The following is a 19,012-nucleotide window of genomic DNA, read 5'->3' as shown; positions in this document are numbered from 1 at the left end:
CACTTGCCCACTTGCCAGCCAGCCAGCCCATCAACCAACCCACCAACCCACCACGATATTCACGATGCCCGACCGCCTGCCGCTGGGCGAAATCAACCCAAATATTACACCACCGTCACGCAAGAAGATGGGCAAGAAGCTTACGCCTATTGCCAACCGACGATATACAGCAACCAAGCCAATCAAGCGAGTTGAACGGTCGTATGGGCGCCAAAGGCAGGTAGAGGTCTTGCTATACCTTGAGCACCACCGTTACCCCATATACCCTGGCCAACGGCTGCAACAACGGGCTGGCGATACTCCTTTGGACCCTGCCAACGGCCTCCGCCGCCCTACCCTTCGTGAGGCAGCTGCCCACTTCAAGATACCGTTCACAACAGTGGCTACTTGGTATCGTACGCGAGATACTATTGTTGCCCCAACTGTACACTATAAACCAAAGTGGCCAGCAATAGAAGCTAACCTCTATAGTCACTTCCAGAAACAACAAGCCTATGACAAGGTTGTTACCACTGGATGGTTCAAGCGGGAGGCCCAGGCCCTTTTCGCTGCCAAATATCCCAACACCTTCATCGCTGGCAATCCTCCAACCCACTTCTTCCGATTCTCTCCAGGCTGGTTCAGTGGCTTCCTTACACGATGGAACATTTCACACCGCCGGCTTACAAAACAAGCCTCAAAACTGCCTGCCGAGTACCTTGCTATCGTCACCAGCTTCCTCCACTTCAACCGACGGGTTAGTCAGCCCTCACTTGCCCGCCAGCCCATTAGTGGGCTCCAATTTCCACCCGACCGCATCGTCAACTTCAACAAGACCCCCATACCCTTTGAATACCTCGATGGGTCAACGTGGGCAGCCAGAGGGGCCCATACTGTGGCTGGCAAGACCGACCGTAGTGGCTGGAGTAAGCAACAAGCCACTCTTATCCTCTATATCTTCGCTGATAGGGTTCAACGGCTGCTGCCCAAGTTGATTTTTCATGGCAGGCCTACTAACGTGGGTGGCCAACTTGAGGCACGTGAGAGTGACTTATACAGTAAAGAGGTAACAGTTGAATATAACAATACAGCTTACAATAATGAGTATCTTCTTGGGCAGTGGTTAACTAATGAATTCTTTCCCCTTACAACAGGGCAAGAATACCTCTTAGTTATGGACGTTGCTACCTTTCACAAGACCCCTACGATACTATCACAACTTCGCTCTCATCACATCACACCTTGCCTTATACCGCCTGGCACAACCTCCCTCCTTCAACCTCTTGATACTGCTATCAACAAGCCCTTTAAGCAGTGGTTATCTGAAGCAACAGACGAATATACGTGGCAAATGGAGCAAGCTGCCGCCTGCCAGCCCAGCCTGCCCATCAAGTGGTCCACATCAATGAAACGCGTTATGGTTACCCATACTGTTGCAACAGCTGCCCGTCGCCTAGCTGAAAGGGGCGAGATGGTCCGGCAATCCTTTCTTCAGTGTGGGATTAGTGGTAACCCAGATGGAAGCGACATTGACAAGATTCGGATCAAGGACATACCGAATGAGAAGATATCATGGGATGGTTGGGATAACTTCAACTGCAACGCCTACATCAAGAAGGAAATGACCCAAGAAGAGATATCTGACGTCAATGCCAATAACGACAGCAAAGAGTATATATCTCTAGTTGAAGACGTCCAGCAACCCATTAGAAATAGTTCAACAAGGCCATGGGAAATCTAGAGGAAGGGAGGGAGGACATCCAATGCCAACCATAAGGTTTTTTGCTGGACTTTGCCACCTAACTTGCTGCTGACGTACATGACTAACCCCTGCATTTGCCACTTCTAGATCCTTGTTTCTGCCAGCCCGCTAGGCCTTATCCAGCAGCTCGTGGTCAGTGCAGTGTACGAATCTAACGAGTGGATACGGTATCTCGGTCAAAGCCTCGGACCTAGATCACTGCGCGGTAGCGTATAGTACTTAATTCGTTTTGCTCGCTAAGTAAGCTACTATGTGTTTCGTCATTTCCAGGATGATACCATCGGAATCCTCCTTGATCAATTGTTGATGTTATGATAATGAAGTATGGTCTGAGGCGTATTACGAGGAATGAATACAGTATCTAGACTCAATATGGGGTGCATCTTCCGGAGTGGGAATCAAATCTCCGTAAGGTATTATTTGCGAGGCTTCAGTGACTGGATTGGGGACCAAGAGGCGCCACATTGTCATGCTAGACAACTTCGTAGGTCTTGAAAAAAGCAACAATGGTCGGCGGCCATGAATCCAATAAGTAGAATCCTGCCAGCAACAACCGAAAGGATCGCTGTAGGATTGCATTTGCATAGTAAATATTTTCCTGGCTTCTATCACATCTTAACCTGCATCATGCTGGAAGTTAGTCGTCGATAGTCGAGGGAGATATATTAATTGCCGATCCGTAACAGATGGCAGGACGCCTTTGCCTTGTCTCGGCTCACAACAAGAGCAGACGACCTAGAATATATCCAATGGAGCCAATCGTCACTCACACCAAGTCATAGGTGGACATAGATTATCCGAGTCTTTAGCTGCATGAGCAGCTTTCGTCGGCCCCTGGTCATGAGTCGAATCGATTACCCCCCTTCTGCTATATAGTTACACACGAACATGACTGTCCAGAGCTAGCGACGATTTAAGAATCTCATCCGAGCCTCCGGCCGCTTAGCCTAATCGCACGCACGTTGTCTTAGTCCGTGTGGGGGGTGAGCGGAGCGAATGAGAGATGTCAACACGGCCTACGCGATGCATCCCACGGATTCAAAGGTGATAGGGAAGAAACTGCACTGCTTTTCTGACCAAACCGATAGAGAGGCGTCCAATAACCACCAACACTCCCCCACCTTTGATAGCGCCTCAACTGATGGCTGCAGAGTGAAACGTTTCCCTTCTTTTCGCCAACGGGCCGCATGAACAACCCGACCAGCCGCTCTTCCAGACGGCACTAGCCAACCATGAGCGAGGTAATGTCCGTTCTGATGCCTGGGCTCCCGGAGCCGTCGGCCACCACCGCGTGGGTTCACTGCATCATTTGTGTGATGTCCCCCTCTTTATAAAAATCGATGTCTCGGCCAGCCAGCACAATCACCTGCTGTCTTCAACGGTCTTTGCATAATCTCTGCACTCGCACGTTTTCTTGTTCCTGCACCGACCGGAAACCAGCACCCGTCACACAAGAGGGCCTCTAACGATCACGAAGTAGGAAGCGCCTCCCTTGATGGCCTCACCACCGGATTCCAGCCCGCCCCGAGTACGGTCCGAGGCTGGTGATCGAGAGACGGAAGACCAAGCACCGACAATTGAGGCTGACCCGCAACTCGCCGTCGCGGTCGATGACGATGACGGCGACTCCGCCATAGATTCCGCCAGCGTCATCTCATCCACGGCCTCCCTGTCTGAAAGCGTCTTCGATTATCGCCAGCTCCACGGCCGGACGTACCAGACGACTAGAACGACCGAGTACTGGGCCCCAAACGACGATCAGCAGAATGAAGGGCTCGACATCATCCACAACGCACTCCTCATGCTGTTCGACGACGCGTTATTCCTGGCTCCGATTGGAGACGATCCTCAGCGCGTTCTTGACGTCGGGACAGGCACTGGAATCTGGGCGATTGACTTCGCCGACCAATTCCCCAACGCCGAGGTCACCGGCACCGACATCAGCCCCATCCAGCCGGGGTGGGTGCCGGCCAACCTCCGCTTTGTCATTGACGATTTCCTTCTTGACTGGACGTATCCCGAGAACCATTTTGACTTCATCCATATGCGGCAGCTGTATGGAAGCGTGCCGAACTGGGTGGACTTGTACAAGAAGGCGTACCACAGCCTCAAGCCAGGCGGTTGGGTCCAGAATCTCGAGATCAACGCCGGGATCGACTCCGACCACGTCGAATACCCCCTGGACCACGTGTTCATTGAGTGGAACAGGATATTTGACCAGGGTGGAAAGAAGACAGGGCGGTCTTTCACCGTGGCGCAGGGCCACACTATGATGGACAATATGAAGGAGGCGGGGTTCGTGGACGTCGTGGAGAAGAAGTTCAAGCTACCTATCCATGGGTGGCCCAAAGATCCGAATCTGCAGCAAGCTGGATTACTGATCCAGTTAGCGCTTGAGGAAAGCCTCGAAGGTTTCGGCACCTTCTTGTTGACCCAGGTCCTCGGATGGTCTCAGCCCGAAGTAATGGTTCTTACTGCGCAAATGCGGAAGGAGATTAGGATGAGAGCAAACTTTGGATATTGCGAAACGTAAGTCCATCTATGGATGTCGTCATTGTGAATATAGCTAACTATGAACCCAAAGCACGGTTGTCTACGGACGTAAACCATGACTGGAAGGAGAAGTGATTAGAGACCAACACTACCTTTCTTGCAGAGAGGTATGATGACCGCCAGGAGCACCCTTGAATTCCACTATCACCAGCATGGAGCAAAGAGTTGCGGTATGGGCACGAGTTTTTAACATACAACAGTATGGTTTTCGTGAAAGAGAAGGGCAATTGGACATGTATGTGAGAACGCGAGTTACGAAATCAGTGGCCCTATTGCCTGCGAAAGGAACTTTTTTGTGCGAAACAATATGGATGAATGTGAAATAGCAGGGTAATCGACCAAGATGTGAGCCACATAAATCATTGATCGGCAATATAGTCGGCACAAAACATGCATTTGATCATCAGGTTTTTGACAGCCTTTTTCAGTTGGGGGTTTTAATGAGTCCAATCCCCCACATTGATAGCATTAGGGCCGTTTTCGAAAGTGTTGAGTGACACTCAGATTTTATATCAGCGGCGAGAAAATCGAAAACCCGGACAATGAAAGAGTGACATATCCGAAGCTCTAGCAATACATCAAACAGCCTCGCTTGCCTCGGCAGATGGCAGTGAATACGAAGCTGTGCCGACATCAATCATCACGAGAACCATCGACAGGGTCAAAATCCATAATTACGCTCGCGTAAAGTGCAATGAAGACCTTTTCTCGCACAAGAGGTAAAATAGTGAAATACGTTTGATTATTTGTATAGAAACCTTTGGCCTTTGACGTCCTGAACCCTCGTCGTCCTCGACAGCACCCGTTTTCCGACCCAAAAGAACGGAACCAGCTACACATAGTCAGCAGCTATCTCGGAATCCCGAATGAGAAACTAAAGCGTGACGCACCAGCCCTTGGGCCGCGACTCAATTGGCATCACAGCTGAAGAGAACGCCGTCCTTCTTGTCCGAGGTCTCACAAGCCTTGTTGTTTTCGGACTTGCATTCCGTGCTGTCGGGCTTCACGTCCTTGGCGCAGCAATAGTCGCACGCCGTGTTCTGCACCACGGCGCCGCAGTTCTTGGGCGCCATGCAGTGGCGGCGAACGAGAGCGTTGTAGCCCTCAAGCCCGTCCGAGGACGGCATCGCGACCGCGAGAGGCAGGAGGGCAAGGAGGAAGCGGAAGGCGACCATTTTCCGTGTTTGGATCTTGTACAGACTGTAGGTTTGCACACAGGTAGCTTAGACTAGACTAAACGCCGTATAATGGGATATTGACTAGATCTGATTGAAGAGAGATGTGCCTCACTTCAGATGCCAGAAGTGGAATGTCTGCCCTTTTATGTGCAGCCTCGTTCTCTCATCCCACGCTCCCAAGTCGAAATTTCACAAGGCATATTTCCTAAGGCATATTTCCTAATTCCGCGCTCTACCAGCGTGGGCTATACTTCTGAGTCTCAGGTTCATTCGTGAAGAAAGTTTGCCCTAGAGACGACGCGCTATTCCCGCTGTCGGCTATTAGAGGCCAACCTTATCGGACACATTGGAGGTTACGGAGAGTTCTGAGGACCTACGAGGTTGAATGGAACTTTGAGTTACGAGGGAGGCAAGAAGGTCAACTCTATACCCCCTATGCAATCGCTCCATATGAACGAGGCGATGTTGGAAGCAGGCTCGAGGCGCATCCTCATGGTGATTCATTCGCGAGTCTGAGGCTAAGCCTTGCCTGCGCCTGGGGTAGGGGTCTCAAATGTCGGGAGGTTACGAGTTATACTTTACGCTGTTGAGACTGAACTCTCTCCCCGTTGGATGTGAAATGAGGGGGATTCGAGGCTATTCTACCTATGTTTTTTTATCTCGTCTGAAGTTGTTTTTACAGGGCATTGGGCGCCCCTCGGTTTGGTTGGGGTAGCTCGTCCCGAGACTGCGTCGTCATCTCGGGGCTCGACACGGCTCACTCGGCGCACCTGTCCAGGGATGATCGTCTTGCTGATCCCCAGTGATCAGCGAACTGCATCCTTGGCCCTGGGAGTGTACGTCGGTGTGACGGGACCCCGCCTTATCACTCCGTCTCCTCGGCAGCCGGCATACACGGGTGAATTGTTATGCTTGCTGCGATTAGCTTCATCGGTTTCGGGCGATGCAACATTTCCTCTGAGAGCCCGGCGCGAATGGCACGGACGCTGTCCTGTATCTGGTATTCGATTCTCCTAATATGCTATAGTGAGACTCATCGAGCACCTTCTGGTTCCTAGGGCAAACCCTATCGACGCCAGATGTTGAAAGCATGGAGGAGAGTGATCGACACGCACTGGATGGGGCAGGTCGGATATACAATCATGCACTCATGTATCCCGAGGCGAGCTTGACGGTCATAGTATGCGGTAAATACGAAACCTTTTTTACTAGCAGGTTCCTGTTCCTACAACTTAGCCATCCTCATCCTTATCCCCTGATACAACTAGAGATGATGACCTTTCTACCGGGTGGACTTACCCACAGCCCAAACATGACAGAAAACTAAGAACTAAGTCTACCGGATCTAGAGATACATATGAGATACAGATAATGATACACGAGATATAATACAACTATGTCTTTACGTTGGCATTTATGAATTCAAATTCCTTGTAGTGGGTCTTTGCAAGCTCTTTCGTCGTCCAAGCCCCAATCGTTTCCACCGCATCCTGGGGGCTTTCCAGGTGCACCTGGAAAAAGCCCTGCAGCTGCGAAGGCGTGAACGTATCCTCGGGTATCTTGCTAGAGAATTGCGCCGCGAGGCTCCTGATCTCGTTCATGTCGAGATGCGACGTGCACCCCAGGTCAGGCGAGAACATGCGCACGAACATCTCCTCCGCCGACCGCCGGCTGATGTTGCCGAGGAGGACCTTCATGTCGACGCGGCCCGGGCGGACCAAGGCACTGTCAAGCTGCTCGGGCCGGTTCGTAGTCATGATGACGATGCGGCCCTCCTGAGACCCTACGCCGTCCAGGACATTCAACAGGCCGGAGAGCGTGCAGTTGGGCACGCTGCTACCTTCCGGCGAATTCGCTCTGCCGCTGCCGTTGCCGTTGCCATTCCTGTCTTGGTTGTTGGAGCGTTCCACCCAGACGGCGTCGATGTCCTCGAGCAAGACCACGCACCGCGGCGGGATCTCTTGAAACATCTGCTCGAGGTCCGCGTCCGTCGCAACGCTGGGGATCTTGACTTCGTACATATCTAGCCCGAACTCGCCGGCGATGGCCACAGACAGAGAGGACTTGCCGGTCCCCGGCGGTCCGTAGAAGAGGTAGCCCCTGCGGTACGGCATGCTGCGGCTTTGGTAACGCATCTGAGTCTTGGGGTCCAGGTAGTTCCTAATGTCGGCGAGCAGCTCCTGCTTGACGGCGTGATCAAAGTGGACGGTGTCGAGGTGGCGGAGGGGCTTGCGGGCCTTTGGCTTCCACGACATACCATAGCGGTCGCGGGAGTAGATGATGACGAAGTACTGCGTCTGCCTGTCGGCATACTCGCGACAGGTCTCGATGAAGGCCTGCACGGGTTCCACAGACCACCCGAAGCAGCTGACGGTCAAGTCTTCGCCGCCGATGCCGTCGTAGCTGGGGTCCGACAGGGCGGAAGTGAAGTCCCCGACGGCGCGGGTGACGACCAGCAGGCTGCCGCCGAACCAGAGCCACTTCGAGTGCCAGTGCGGGCTGTACTGGATCGTGTGACGGGTCTTTTTCAGCGCGGCGGCGCGGTCTGGGCTGGCGCGTCCGACCTCGGTGCGCCCCGTGAAGGACCGGTAGTGCTGGGGCCGGTGCGCGAGGACCCATTTCACGACGCTCCGGTTGACTGGGTCGCCGCCGGGGATGGTCACGGAAGCGAGGAAGAAGCGTTTGATGCAGCCGTAGGCCTCGCGCCAGGCTTGATGCAGAAACCGCCAAGCGGTCGGGACTGTACCGGCGATGGCGATGAGAGAGCCGATGTGGGTGATGTCGAGCTCAGACCATCGGGCGAGAACGTCTCTCATGACACCAACTCCGTGAGACCACGGGTCGAGGAGGGTGTGGCTTGCGCCTGTGATATGAAACTGGTGAGCCATTGTGGCGATCCACTCATCCACGTCGAGCGAGGTCCCTTGAATCGATGGTCCGCAGGCGCGAGAGGCACCCCAAGCAGGGGTGCCGGGGGATCGAGGGATCCGGGGGTATCAAGGCGAGATATAGTCGTGCGCCCTCTGAGCCGGACACGAAGCCGAGGCAAACAAAGCTTTGAGAAAGAAGCAAATAAGGTGGGATAGAAAAACAAACAGATCAATTAACGCATTTTGATGGAAATGAACGACAAGAAGCGGAACAATACAGCAGATAAGACGGCTCAGGAGGTCGTAAGCGACGAAGTCGGCGTGGAATCTTGTCCGAGGGATGCAGAAGTTTTTTGGTGCTGAGCATAAGCGCAAGCCACAGGTATTATGCAAAAGCCACACCAAAAACGAAAGCCACATCCAACCGAGCGACGCTGTAAGCAGCTCTCTATTCCTCGCTCGGATTAATATTCTTCCGATAGCAAAAGGTGGATCGCAGACGAAGCCAAGGGTGTTTTGTTTTTTTTTACCTTTTTTTCAGAGGCGTTTCCATTTTACTAGCAGAAAAGGTACCCTGGAGTGCAAAGTACCCTGGAAAAGGAAAAGTCGCTAAAAAGAATTGTCGTGGCCTAGGCTGCTACACATGCTGGGGTATAGCGCATCACAGCGTAAGAAAGAATAGTCATATTAGACTAGGAGGCCTATTAAGATGGATAATAGTAACAAAGCAGGCCCTTGTTTCATGACGCTGATGTCTACCATCTATAATCCTTATGTCTATCCTATATCATGCATTCATGGTATTGCAAACGCGGAACCGACTCTTCGTGACATACAGACGTATAGACACATCATGACACACCCTTTACCTATGTGCATGAGAGGCAATTTTACGCATGGAAACTTGCATTTTCCCAACTCGAATGTTTACACCGCCGCAAGAAGCTGGGGGTTCAGCCGCCATCTTGCAGCCGCAACTGTGGCGGCACCAACGATGAGGGTAGCCCCTGTCCACATGGACAATGCAAGATATCCCGAATGGGCGACAATTTGCCCACTGATCGGAGGCCCGACGAGTCCTCTGTCAATTCTTGTCAGCGCTTCCCATTGCGAGTAAAAGACTGATCGAATAGTTCGGGGATCTTACGTCACTGCGATGGATCCCATGGCGAAGCCGATGGCTGAGCCCTGGTTGCCTTGGCGGACAATCTTTCCTACGCATGCGCTCTGCAAACTGATGACGGCCTGCGAACTGTGTGTCAGATTGTTGCTGCTGGGGAGGGGATTTATCCCGATAAACTCACTCCGGAGCAGAACCCGTACGCCAGACTCCAAACAGCCAACCCGGCCAGGGAGGCAGCTGCCGTCCAACAGAAACCAACGAGGCCGGCCGAGAATACTGCCAGCGCGAGAACGTTGAAATGCCCGTATCGGTCCGCGAGGAGTCCAGGTATGACTCTACCAAAGAGGGACGCCCCATTGAGTCCAGATAAGAGGTAGAAAGCCGTCGACGAAGGAATCCCATTGGATATGCCGAATGCAGACACGAAAAATAAAGGAGTGAAAAGGCCAAAGTAGCCTAGGGCAAGCCCGCCGCACAAGAGAATAAACGTCTTGTTCTTGAGGATGGAAAAGCTGGACTTTTGGTCAGGGTGTTGATCTATGTTTGTTGAGGATCCGGTCGCCTTCTCGTTGCCGTCGGACGATGATTCTGGAGGGGCCAGCGAAGTCTTGGGTGCCGGTGCATCGGCCACCGTGAGGCACGCCACGATCAACAGGGGCATCATGGTAAAGCCGACGGCGCGCATCGTCCAGGCGAAGCTCACTTTTTGGAAGTTGAGGAGCTGCTCGAGCATAATGGGCCAGATGATGCCGCCGAGTGAGGAGCCACTGATGGTCAAGCCCAGAGCTAGGCCTCTACGGTGAGGCATGCGGCGGGAAACGACGGCAATAGGAGGGCAAAAGACAAGAGACGAGCTGATGCCGAGGAGAACACCCTGAGATAAAAATGCCTGGTAATATTGGGTACAGAGAGAGGTCATGAAGACAGCAAGGAGCAGGCCAACACTGCCAATACACATGGGAACCTGGTTCATGTTAGACCAACGCTAAATCAAGGGATGCAACGCATGATACCGTAGGGCCCAGTCTATCGCACAGGATGCCTGATATCGGCGCACCGAGGAAGGATATGCAGATGGATACAGAACCAATCCATGCGACGTCGGATTCGGACCTTGTAAAGCGATTCTGGTAGTACTCCTGGAAGACGCCAAAGGCGTTGAGGAAACCGACGGTGCAGAAAAGCGAAAGGGATGAGCCGAGAACGGCCAGCCATGATCGGAGGCTGATCGCAGGCAAAGAAGTCAGCCTTTGTCCAGGGTTGCGTCGGAGAGGAGATTGGCATACCGATCGTAACCCGCAGGTGGACGAGCTGCTTCCATGGTTTTATTCTTGACGTTGCTGCTCGGAATATTAATAATAATCAATGGTCAAGTTACTTGACGATGGGCGCATATGCCACGCTTCTGGTCCTTCTCAATGATTGCAATGAGAAAGAGAAAGAATGACCACGACGTAGCTGGACATTCTTTCCTTGCATTTATATCAACTAGTTTGACCACTTCGTCGTAGCGTCTTAGTGGGAAGGAGCGAGAGTGGCATTGGGAAGGGGAAGGAGGCGCCGTTAGCGCCGTGGATGATCCGCGGAGGCAAAACATGTCCTGCTATCCGCGGAAGGTCCGCGGGGCGGTGCTGCCCTGCCCCGGACTCTTGACATGAACACCAACACCAACATCACCGAGATCCAGCCCGTTCACTTCTGCCTAGTCGACATCGTTGAAATCCAGTATGAAGCGCCGTGCAGATTTCGAGCCGAATGATTCAGGAAAACAACGCCGACAGCCCCAAGTCTCGTGCGACTCGTGCCGGAGGAAGAAGCTCAAATGCGACCGCGGCAATCCATGCTCAAGCTGCGTAATCCGTGGTTTGCCTTGCACAGGACACCCGAATCTTCATAATCCGGTTGCAAAATCGAGGTGCGTATGCTTCGTGATTTGATCTTACCGATTTGAAGTTCTGACTGGTCGGCAGCAATGCGGCTTTGGTCCCTGGCATCGGCAGCGATGACTCCATCCTGGGTCGACTACGGAAACTTGAGCAGGCCGTGTTCGGCTCTGCGGCGCCTACCGGAGCTTCCGCGGACCAAGATTCTGTGGGAATCGAGTATGAAAGTGACGGGAGACAGACAAGCAATCGGCAGAGGATTCCTAGCCCTTCCAGCCAGCGTCAGTCACAAGAGCCCTTGCGACCCAACGAGAGGCAACAAACAGCAATGTTTCTTGATTCAACCTTTACACGCAATGGTCTCAGCGTAAGATGGACACAGCCAACGTCTAGGCGAGCGATATTGTCATTTCGTCGTCCAAATACTAAAATTTCTAGATCACCCTTCCGTACGACAAGGTCGATTACCATGTTGCCCATGTCTCTCAGCTCCCAAAGACGCCCGCAAGCACAACCACAGGCCAGACTCCTAGCGACTTCACCTCCACCCGACTGAGCGCCTGGTTCATGACACACGACGAAGCCCTTCTTCTGCTCCAAGACTTTGTCGACCACCCCTTCCATCTCCTTACCATCATACATGCCCCGGCTGCAAGGTCGATTATTGACAACTTCTACCAAAGTCTCGCCTTGAGCGAAGACCCTAATCCGGCGCATGCTGCTTTAATTTTAAGCATTACGGCAACAAGTGCTTTCTTTTCTAATGAAAGCTTCAAATCAATTGACCTTTTCGCATCTACCGAAGAGGCGACACAGACTGCGTTGAGTTGGCTCAAGTCTGCTTTCAGCATCCTAGAGAAATCAAGTGACTCCAGTAGTCTGGAAGAAGTCCAGGCAAGATCCGTGCTGTCCTACCTGGTATACAACATGGAGGGCTGTTCGGCCCGCTATAGGTACATGCATGGCTGCTCGCTGGTGGCTGCCCGGGAGATAGGTCTGCACTTGATCGATAGCCCGTCATCAGCGCAACAGGACGATGTTATCACGAGGGAAATCAAGCGAAGGCTCTGGTGGCATATCGTGTCGAATGACTGGCAGGTTTAATCTCTATTTCTCTGGTTTCGACATACTTACCGGTTTACAGGATGCTTGGCTTGATGGGTGGGCCAACAGACGGAACGTACAACGTGCAACCAAGACAGATGAATGTCAAGTATCCTCGCAACATCAACGACGATGAGGCTAGTCTTTCAAACGAGACATTCACAATGCCTCCAGATACAGCCACCGCGCAGAGCTGTTCTATCAAGCGAATCCAGCTCTCGGAGATCGCTCGGTCCATCATCGATGCCAGAGTTCCAGGAGTCCCGGACGCCGAGGTCATTGACTACAATAAGGTTCTCGAGCTCGACAGGCTTTTCGAGGACGCTTTCTCCAATTTTCCTCCTTTTCTTTGCCCGGATGGCCCGATTTCCAGCGACGCCCCGCGCTATCTTGCCCTTCAAAGAGATGTTGTTCTCCTTGGCTTCCACTCTCGACGGGCACGGCTGCATCGCCCCTTTCTCTTGCATGACAAGCAAGACACTCAATACCAACAGTCGCGGGAAACTTGCCTACGGTCTGCCCGCGCAGTTCTTTCCATCGCCACAAGTCTACTTCGAGCCTCGAAAGACAGGGAGGTCGACTCCGCATTCAAAGCAAGGGCTATAGGTTTCCGTCTAGGCTGCGTAATCGGCCACATGTTCATGGCGTGTACAATTCTGGTTCTGAACGCTGGACTGGATCCTGCTCGAAGGACACAGTTAGCTGGAGAAGGACATGATTTAGCTCTCACGGCGACGTCAGAATCCCACACCGAAGTGGCACAGGCTTGCCGCGCGCTTGCTTCAGCAGGAGAGGAGTCAGTTGTGGCGAAGAAGCTCGTCAGAAATCTGATTGGGGTGTTGCGACGCTATCGCATTGGGGGAATGGATGATGTCGCCTCGCCAGAGTCGGAACACGCAACCAAATTGGGTGCAGAGTTCCCTGACAACGTGTTGGATGAAATCACGAATAGTAACAAGAAGACCAGTGGATCAAACGACGACCGCGACACTGGCTACTCCGTCACGCTGGGCGAGGATGAGCTTGGACTCCACGGTGTGTGGGATGACATGCTGGGTGATACATCTGCGTTTGGATGGGACCAGCTCTTCGCTGGACTTGACACGTACTGCGGTCCGACCTGATACCAACTTTGAAGACACGATATTGGCCGAGACACCAGCTCACATTACACGTAGACGTCGTGTGTTTTCCATCTAAACCTTCAGACTGCCCCGCACTTTTTATACTAATAACTAGCATAACGACCACCACATATTCTTTGGAAAGAGTAAACAGAGTCATCATAGAGCTTGTACGTATTCAGACGGTGGATTCAAAGACGTGAGCGGAGACTTGATATTCGTTTAACCTTAATATGAACCCCTTCCGCAAGGGTGATGCCAGAAGCCAATGTGTCAGCAAAGTCGAGAATAATAGGAGCCAACATAGAATCAAGATTGAGCTTGATACTATATTGCCAATTCCACGAAGTTTTCTGCAAAATCTTTGATACATATGGTTCACTTGGGAGAGTGATAAAGAAACAAGTCGTTTCACTTCTCATCGGGATTGTATTGATTTCACATAGCGAGACCAATGTGATACGGCTTGGCTCTCTTATATTGATGCGTGAGTATTATGTCATGTCTGGATTTAGGGAATTATATTGCCTCCTCATCATGCTATCACACTCAATCCCAGCGAGGAAACACGGCATAGAATACAAATATACTTACAATCCTGCTTTATTAATAAACATATACAAAGTTGGGATTCTCCTTGTCTGTCAAGTCGGTGAACGCAGTCGCGTTGAGCTCATTGGCCCCACGGTTCCCACTCGCGCGCATCTCCGCTCGCAGCCTTTCCTTCTTTTTGTTCTCCCAGATATAGGCATACCGAAAAACGAAAAAGAGGGCTAGTTCGATGCAGTTGGATACTAGGAGCGAGCCGATACCCAGGTGATAGGAAGGAGCTTGATCAGTCTTGTAAAAGAATGGGCTTGCAATGTTTCCGATACAAGCGCCGAACCAGATCATGCCGGACACAATCATCTTCTTGGACTGGCCGCCTGTGTTGGAGGTTATGAGAGATAAGGAGAGAACGAATGAGGCCTGATAAGAGCCGGTGAGGTAACTTAGATATTGTTGTTAGCTCAAGGGACCTTGGTCAAGTACCAAAGGGGAGGACATACAAGCATATCAACCGGCCGACGTATGCGTTATTGGGAGCAAGGAGGAAACCCAGAGCACCACCAATAGTTGGTAGCATGAATATAGCGCACACGAGCGTGCGACTGTTGGCAGGCAAGTGCCTGTTTGCCAAGGCACCAAGCCCGATCCAGATGACGACGAGGCAACCCTGTGGGATGCCAAGCAGGGCCGTCTCGAGGGTCCCGAAGCCAAGGCCCTTGATGACGAGGGTAGAGAAGTTGGAGATGCCGCCGTTGGGAACGTTGGACATGAAACCCAGCAGGGTGAAGAGCCAGGTCTTGTAGTCGGCGTAGGCCTCCCTGATCTGGCCCCAGTTGATGCGGCGCTGCTCGATACCTGTTTGGTTGCGCCGCATGCGGGCGATCATGATGAGTTTCTCGTCGCGGGTGAAGCCCCAGATCGTGCGCGGGGAGTTGGGCAGCAGGAGGACGAGGACGACGGCCCAGAAGGAGCAGAAGGCGCCGACGACGAGGAACTCGTAGCGCCACGATGAGAGCGCGCCTTTGACATGTCCGATTCCGTAGCCTGAAGCCGTGTTCGATCAGTGTTATGAACGGAGAAGAAACGGTGGAAGTGAGGATTACCGATGAGGCCGCCGCCAGCAACACCAAGTCCGTTCCAGGCATACCATGCAGCTATACGTAAGGGCTGCTCGGAACGGGTGTAGTACATGGAGGTGATCAACATAAAGGCGGGATCCGCAATGGCTTCAAATGCTCCGCTGAGAACCCGGAGAGCGAGGAGACCGCCAAAGCTGTGAGCCGCGGCCTGTGCCATGAGGAGAGCACCCCACATGAATATGTTGAACGAGAGATACCACGCGGGGGGACAGCGCTGCATGATCAAGTTGGAGGGGATGGCCCAGATGAGCCACCCGAAGTAGAAGGAGCTCGAAAGCCACGAGTATTCTTCGCCCTTGAGATGGATGCCTTCTTTCAGGCCAAAGATGGCTGCGTATGATCTGCGATGAGTGGTCAGCGAAACACGGCCGCGGTGCTTTGAAAGACGGGTAATATGCACAATGTAGTCTTGTCGACGTAGTAGAAGAAGTAACAGATTCCAAGCAGCGGCAGGATGCGCATATCAAGCTTGCGGAGGAGCCGCTTCTCCTCGGCCTGGTCTATCGACTCGTCGTCCGGATACCGGGCCAACGCCTCCAGGTATATCTCGGGGTCCTGCTGCTGCACATCCTCGGCTTCTACGTGCGGCTTGTGCAGGCCTTGTTCGACGTGTTCGGCGTCTCTGTCGCGGGATTTGGCACTATCCGCGGAGGGAAGAGATGTACCGGCCATTTGGCAGTAGGGGAGGGGACCGCAAGTAGGCTCCGAATCTAGGCCGGTGCTTCTCGTAGTAGCCTTGACGTTTTGGACTGTTGTATCCGCTGTGCAATGGCGATGGGATCTGCTAGAGTATCTCGAAGGTGCGATTTGTGTTTCTATAAATGCCCAGTATCCGAACTTTCGGAAAAGCGCTTATGGTACCCTACAGCGATCTGATACCGGCACTTTGACTTTAGAGACTTCCCGACAGAGGTCGTGGAGACACCCTCAGGGCAGCTTAGGCAAGCTTTAGCGCACTCCCGACCCTCAGAAGATCCAGTAAGGGACCTTTGCGAATCAGGTCTCGGCATCGCGGATAAGTAGTGCGGGGTATGAATGAAATCGGTAGGCCGAGTGGATGCGCGCTGACATTGGATGCTGTTGATGTAACATGACAGACGTCTGCATGGCCTTCTTCTAGAGCAGATACCGCGGCTGACGGGTCGAGACCCGTCTTTGTTAAGGAGCATCTGAGACCGTTTATAAGAACCATTTTGGGTTGGTTCTCTCTTACACGATCATGATACCAAACGAGCTGTTCTATTTTCCTGTAAACAATTCGTCGTCTGGGATTGACCGAAGCTTGACTGATTCCCACGGCGGTACCGCGGGGTTCTGACCGAGACTACCCTTCCCCGCTCCGGCTTGTTGCCAGCGGGGAATACGCGGGGTTTGGGATCCGGAGAAGTGGGCACGATCCACCGTTCACGGGCGTGGTTTCTTCCAAGGAAGCGATACCCAGTGCAAAGAGTTATTCAGTCACCTTTAAGTGGTGGAATTGATTTTCCCGTTTACGATTCCTTTCGCCTCTTGGTAGGGGCGGCAAATCATCCCGAGCCTGAATGTGTACGTTCTTCGTATTATAATACATCGTGCCAATGTGCCAGGGGCTCTGATCCCAAACAGGCATTTTCTCTACGACAAGTCTGGGATTACGCCGCCTATGCTTTCCAATTTCATTAAGAGAGTCGTTTCTGGGCTGCTCGTCAATTCATATAGACAGCATACTGTGATTAAACTACATGTATTATTACTCGAAGAGATAGACGCTGCCTCATTATCATACATTCAATCTTGTTCCAACCAAAGCTGCTTACTTAAAAATTACGCCCTGCCTCAGAATCAACGTTTGGCTTCTGTTTATCAGCAATTTTTGTAAAACCGTCGTCCCAGTTTGTAACTGAAAATAACCTGTCGCAGACATCACTACACGCACAAACCTATATCCTACCTTACACTCTACGGGCTACCAAGAACTATTTTCGAAGACCCTTGTCTCGGCCATACTGAGAGGTCATTTTGTCAAATTTTTGACGTACCATAGGGAAGGCGAGAGCGCCTACAAATGACATGAAACAGTCATACAATGGGCTGCTGCGCGGGCTTGGACCTCGCATATTGTTCAACGTCAAGTCGGTCGTCATATCCGTTGTGATAATGAAGTGTCCTTTCTTAATACCATCGAGGATCCCCGTGACTATTTCCTCGACACTCTGAATCTTGTTAAACAGTTCCTCCTTTGTCGCGTAGTCCGAAATCTCCATCTGTTTCAGGAGCTTAGGCTTCGCTGCCTGTTCCTGGAGGAATGCATCTGTCGTGAAGGCCGCCGGGAAAGCTATGTGAACGCGGTACATGTTTTCGTCGCCGTACAGAAGCAGCTCTTGGCGAAGCGTGTCTGCCAATGCTCGGACAGCAGTCTTGGGCGGAGTATAAACGATATAACCTGGGAGAGCGACAAAGGCGGCGGAAGAAGCGATATATACAAGACGCCTGGTACGCTTCGAGTCCGGAAATTTAATCCAACGCTGTACACACCACTGGGTGATGCAGAGTGCAGCGTTATAATTGGATTCAAAGCAGGACACGAGCCCTTCTGGCGTCAGGTCCGCAAGGAAACCGATCTGGGCCGGAGTAGTTCCGCCGACGCTGCAGATCAGCACGTCTGGTGTCGCATCGTGTTCCGACATGGCATTTCTCAGCTACATGGTAAGTCAATGCAAACCTAAGATCTTCAATGGAACTTCCGTTTCTTAATTACAGCAATGTAGTCACTAAGATCGACTGCGATGGCGTGAACGGCCTGTTCTTCCGACTGACGAGCGGCCATGATTTCTGCTTTAGCTGTTCCCAGGGTTTTCGGGTTCCTGGCACGAATGATAATAACACTGGCCCCTAGAGGCAATGCAATTAGACAAAGCCATATGCAACTTGGTGTGCGCCATACGGGAGATTTTTACCTTGTTTCGCAAATTCTACTGCCATTAGCAGACCCAAACCCCCGAGAACCGCCCACGACACACACCGTCTATTTCGGGGTCAGTTGGGTCATGTCTCAAAGTTCAAAAACGGTACTTCCCTGTCCAGCATATTGATTTTGGGCTTTTATCTTGCAAGTTCCTCTTAACTTTGTCTGATAATGAACGTTCTTAGCGCGTGCCGAAGCGAACAGTAGACGGGGAAGTGAATGTCGACTTGTCGGAACAGCAGCTGGAATTATACAACAGCTCGGCGTCCCGCGGATCAGCGAACGGCAAGTCCCCCGGCTGTCGCGCGCGCGTAATAACACAAACGGGCGCCGTCGGGCCCCGATCCTCTTAAACCACGGTTCTTTCCAACGAATGGCCGAGAAAGCGGCTTGTGGATGACAGGTCTACTTACTATGAGCCAGGCGCGGCAGGACGCCGGTTTGATTATGCTGAGATGATAGTGCAACGAGTACATTTGTCCAAACTGCCGACGCCATTACGCCCATCTAACGATAATAAGGTAGGAGAAGCTATGATATAATTGCGTATCATAAGTTTCGGTACGCTTTACAGTGCACCACGTTAAACACGCTATAGACGTTAAAGTTGAACCCCCCGAACCAGATTATGAATAAGACTTTGTCTATGTGTATTTCCAATTGCTGTCAGCTCTCGATAAAGTCTTGGAAAAAGACAGGGCTTTCTCAGAATAATGTAGCTCAAATGCCATGCGGAGCATGGACGAAATCGCAATACCACCCCTCCTTTTCGGCCCGGTCCGAGATGGGCCTTTTACTACCGGT

The 19,012-nt window shown here is 52.1% G+C and overlaps 9 protein-coding genes across 9 annotated transcripts; 4 read left to right on the top strand and 5 right to left on the bottom strand.

Moving 5' to 3' along the window:
- Nucleotides 1-22: 22 nt before the first annotated feature.
- On the top strand, nt 23-905 carry LY79DRAFT_662219 (uncharacterized protein; the record flags this gene model as incomplete). The annotated part of the gene is made up of 2 exons (XM_060562805.1): nt 23-395; nt 472-905. Coding segments are annotated over exons 1-2 (765 nt in total), but the record flags the coding sequence as incomplete, so codon positions are not given.
- Nucleotides 906-1,415: 510 nt separating this feature from the next.
- Nucleotides 1,416-1,846, top strand: LY79DRAFT_566091 (uncharacterized protein). The gene has a single exon (XM_060558787.1). It carries the CDS (start codon nt 1,451-1,453, stop codon nt 1,718-1,720), a length of 270 nt encoding a protein of 89 aa, XP_060409905.1. The 5' UTR covers nt 1,416-1,450; the 3' UTR covers nt 1,721-1,846.
- Nucleotides 1,847-2,973: 1,127 nt separating this feature from the next.
- Nucleotides 2,974-4,138, top strand: LY79DRAFT_593312 (methyltransferase domain-containing protein; the record flags this gene model as incomplete). Its single annotated transcript, XM_060561541.1, is given in 3 exon segments — nt 2,974-3,032; nt 3,260-4,081; nt 4,093-4,138. 3 exon segments carry the CDS (start codon nt 2,974-2,976, stop codon nt 4,136-4,138), a joined length of 927 nt encoding a protein of 308 aa, XP_060409904.1.
- An 832-nt stretch (nt 4,139-4,970) lies between these two features.
- Nucleotides 4,971-5,966, bottom strand: LY79DRAFT_706491 (uncharacterized protein; the record flags this gene model as incomplete). The annotated part of the gene is made up of 2 exons (XM_060565027.1): nt 4,971-5,494; nt 5,929-5,966. 2 exons carry the CDS (start codon nt 5,964-5,966, stop codon nt 5,203-5,205), a joined length of 330 nt encoding a protein of 109 aa, XP_060409903.1. The 3' UTR covers nt 4,971-5,202.
- A 576-nt stretch (nt 5,967-6,542) lies between these two features.
- On the bottom strand, nt 6,543-8,674 carry LY79DRAFT_566087 (ATPase). The gene has a single exon (XM_060558786.1). The coding sequence runs from the start codon at nt 8,358-8,360 to the stop codon at nt 6,867-6,869; it is 1,494 nt and encodes a 497-aa protein (XP_060409902.1). The 5' UTR covers nt 8,361-8,674; the 3' UTR covers nt 6,543-6,866.
- A 443-nt stretch (nt 8,675-9,117) lies between these two features.
- Nucleotides 9,118-10,872, bottom strand: LY79DRAFT_614868 (major facilitator superfamily transporter). Its single transcript, XM_060561985.1, has 5 exons — nt 10,752-10,872; nt 10,479-10,689; nt 9,647-10,429; nt 9,490-9,587; nt 9,118-9,423 (listed from the first exon to the last, which is right to left on the bottom strand). Exons 1-5 carry the CDS (start codon nt 10,784-10,786, stop codon nt 9,270-9,272), a joined length of 1,281 nt encoding a protein of 426 aa, XP_060409901.1. The 5' UTR covers nt 10,787-10,872; the 3' UTR covers nt 9,118-9,269.
- Nucleotides 10,873-11,132: 260 nt separating this feature from the next.
- On the top strand, nt 11,133-13,785 carry LY79DRAFT_566082 (uncharacterized protein). Its single transcript, XM_060558785.1, has 4 exons — nt 11,133-11,380; nt 11,436-11,715; nt 11,787-12,442; nt 12,493-13,785. The coding sequence occupies exons 1-4, from the start codon at nt 11,193-11,195 to the stop codon at nt 13,574-13,576; spliced, it is 2,208 nt and encodes a 735-aa protein (XP_060409900.1). The 5' UTR covers nt 11,133-11,192; the 3' UTR covers nt 13,577-13,785.
- Nucleotides 13,786-14,062: 277 nt separating this feature from the next.
- On the bottom strand, nt 14,063-16,185 carry LY79DRAFT_639749 (major facilitator superfamily transporter). The gene is made up of 4 exons (XM_060562324.1): nt 15,665-16,185; nt 15,229-15,605; nt 14,626-15,169; nt 14,063-14,567 (listed from the first exon to the last, which is right to left on the bottom strand). Exons 1-4 carry the CDS (start codon nt 15,934-15,936, stop codon nt 14,183-14,185), a joined length of 1,578 nt encoding a protein of 525 aa, XP_060409899.1. The 5' UTR covers nt 15,937-16,185; the 3' UTR covers nt 14,063-14,182.
- A 1,034-nt stretch (nt 16,186-17,219) lies between these two features.
- Nucleotides 17,220-18,908, bottom strand: LY79DRAFT_695482 (uncharacterized protein; the record flags this gene model as incomplete). Its single annotated transcript, XM_060564818.1, has 5 exons — nt 18,622-18,908; nt 18,316-18,373; nt 18,201-18,268; nt 18,002-18,135; nt 17,220-17,942 (listed from the first exon to the last, which is right to left on the bottom strand). The coding sequence occupies exons 1-5, from the start codon at nt 18,713-18,715 to the stop codon at nt 17,220-17,222; spliced, it is 1,077 nt and encodes a 358-aa protein (XP_060409898.1). The 5' UTR covers nt 18,716-18,908.
- Nucleotides 18,909-19,012: the final 104 nt, after the last annotated feature.

This window comes from Colletotrichum navitas (assembly GCF_030913465.1).
Source record: "Colletotrichum navitas strain CBS 125086 chromosome Unknown LY79scaffold_76, whole genome shotgun sequence".
Classification (NCBI taxonomy): Eukaryota; Fungi; Ascomycota; class Sordariomycetes; order Glomerellales; family Glomerellaceae; genus Colletotrichum; species Colletotrichum navitas.
This window is presented reverse-complemented; position numbering and strand designations above follow the sequence as displayed.

Bases quoted from the DNA above. Each gene is read 5' to 3' on its own strand.
- LY79DRAFT_566091 (XM_060558787.1), top strand. From the start codon at position 1,451: ATGGTCCGGCAATCCTTTCTTCAGTGTGGGATTAGTGGTAACCCAGAT.
- LY79DRAFT_566087 (XM_060558786.1), bottom strand. From the start codon at position 8,360: ATGGCTCACCAGTTTCATATCACAGGCGCAAGCCACACCCTCCTCGAC.
- LY79DRAFT_614868 (XM_060561985.1), bottom strand. From the start codon at position 10,786: ATGGAAGCAGCTCGTCCACCTGCGGGTTACGATCG. The intron at 10,430-10,478 runs GTATCATGCGTT...AACATGAACCAG, and splicing joins GCGATAGACTGGGCCCTACG to GTTCCCATGTGTATTGGCAG. The intron at 9,424-9,489 runs GTAAGATCCCCG...AAGAATTGACAG, and splicing joins ATGGGATCCATCGCAGTGAC to AGGACTCGTCGGGCCTCCGA.
- LY79DRAFT_566082 (XM_060558785.1), top strand. From the start codon at position 11,193: ATGAAGCGCCGTGCAGATTTCGAGCCGAATGATTCAGGAAAACAACGC. The intron at 11,716-11,786 runs GTAAGATGGACA...TAAAATTTCTAG, and splicing joins TTACACGCAATGGTCTCAGC to ATCACCCTTCCGTACGACAA. The intron at 12,443-12,492 runs GCAGGTTTAATC...ACCGGTTTACAG, and splicing joins CATATCGTGTCGAATGACTG to GATGCTTGGCTTGATGGGTG.
- LY79DRAFT_639749 (XM_060562324.1), bottom strand. From the start codon at position 15,936: ATGGCCGGTACATCTCTTCCCTCCGCGGATAGTGCCAAATCCCGCGAC. The intron at 15,170-15,228 runs GTAATCCTCACT...ACACGGCTTCAG, and splicing joins TGCTGGCGGCGGCCTCATCG to GCTACGGAATCGGACATGTC. The intron at 14,568-14,625 runs GTATGTCCTCCC...ACAATATCTAAG, and splicing joins GTCGGCCGGTTGATATGCTT to TTACCTCACCGGCTCTTATC.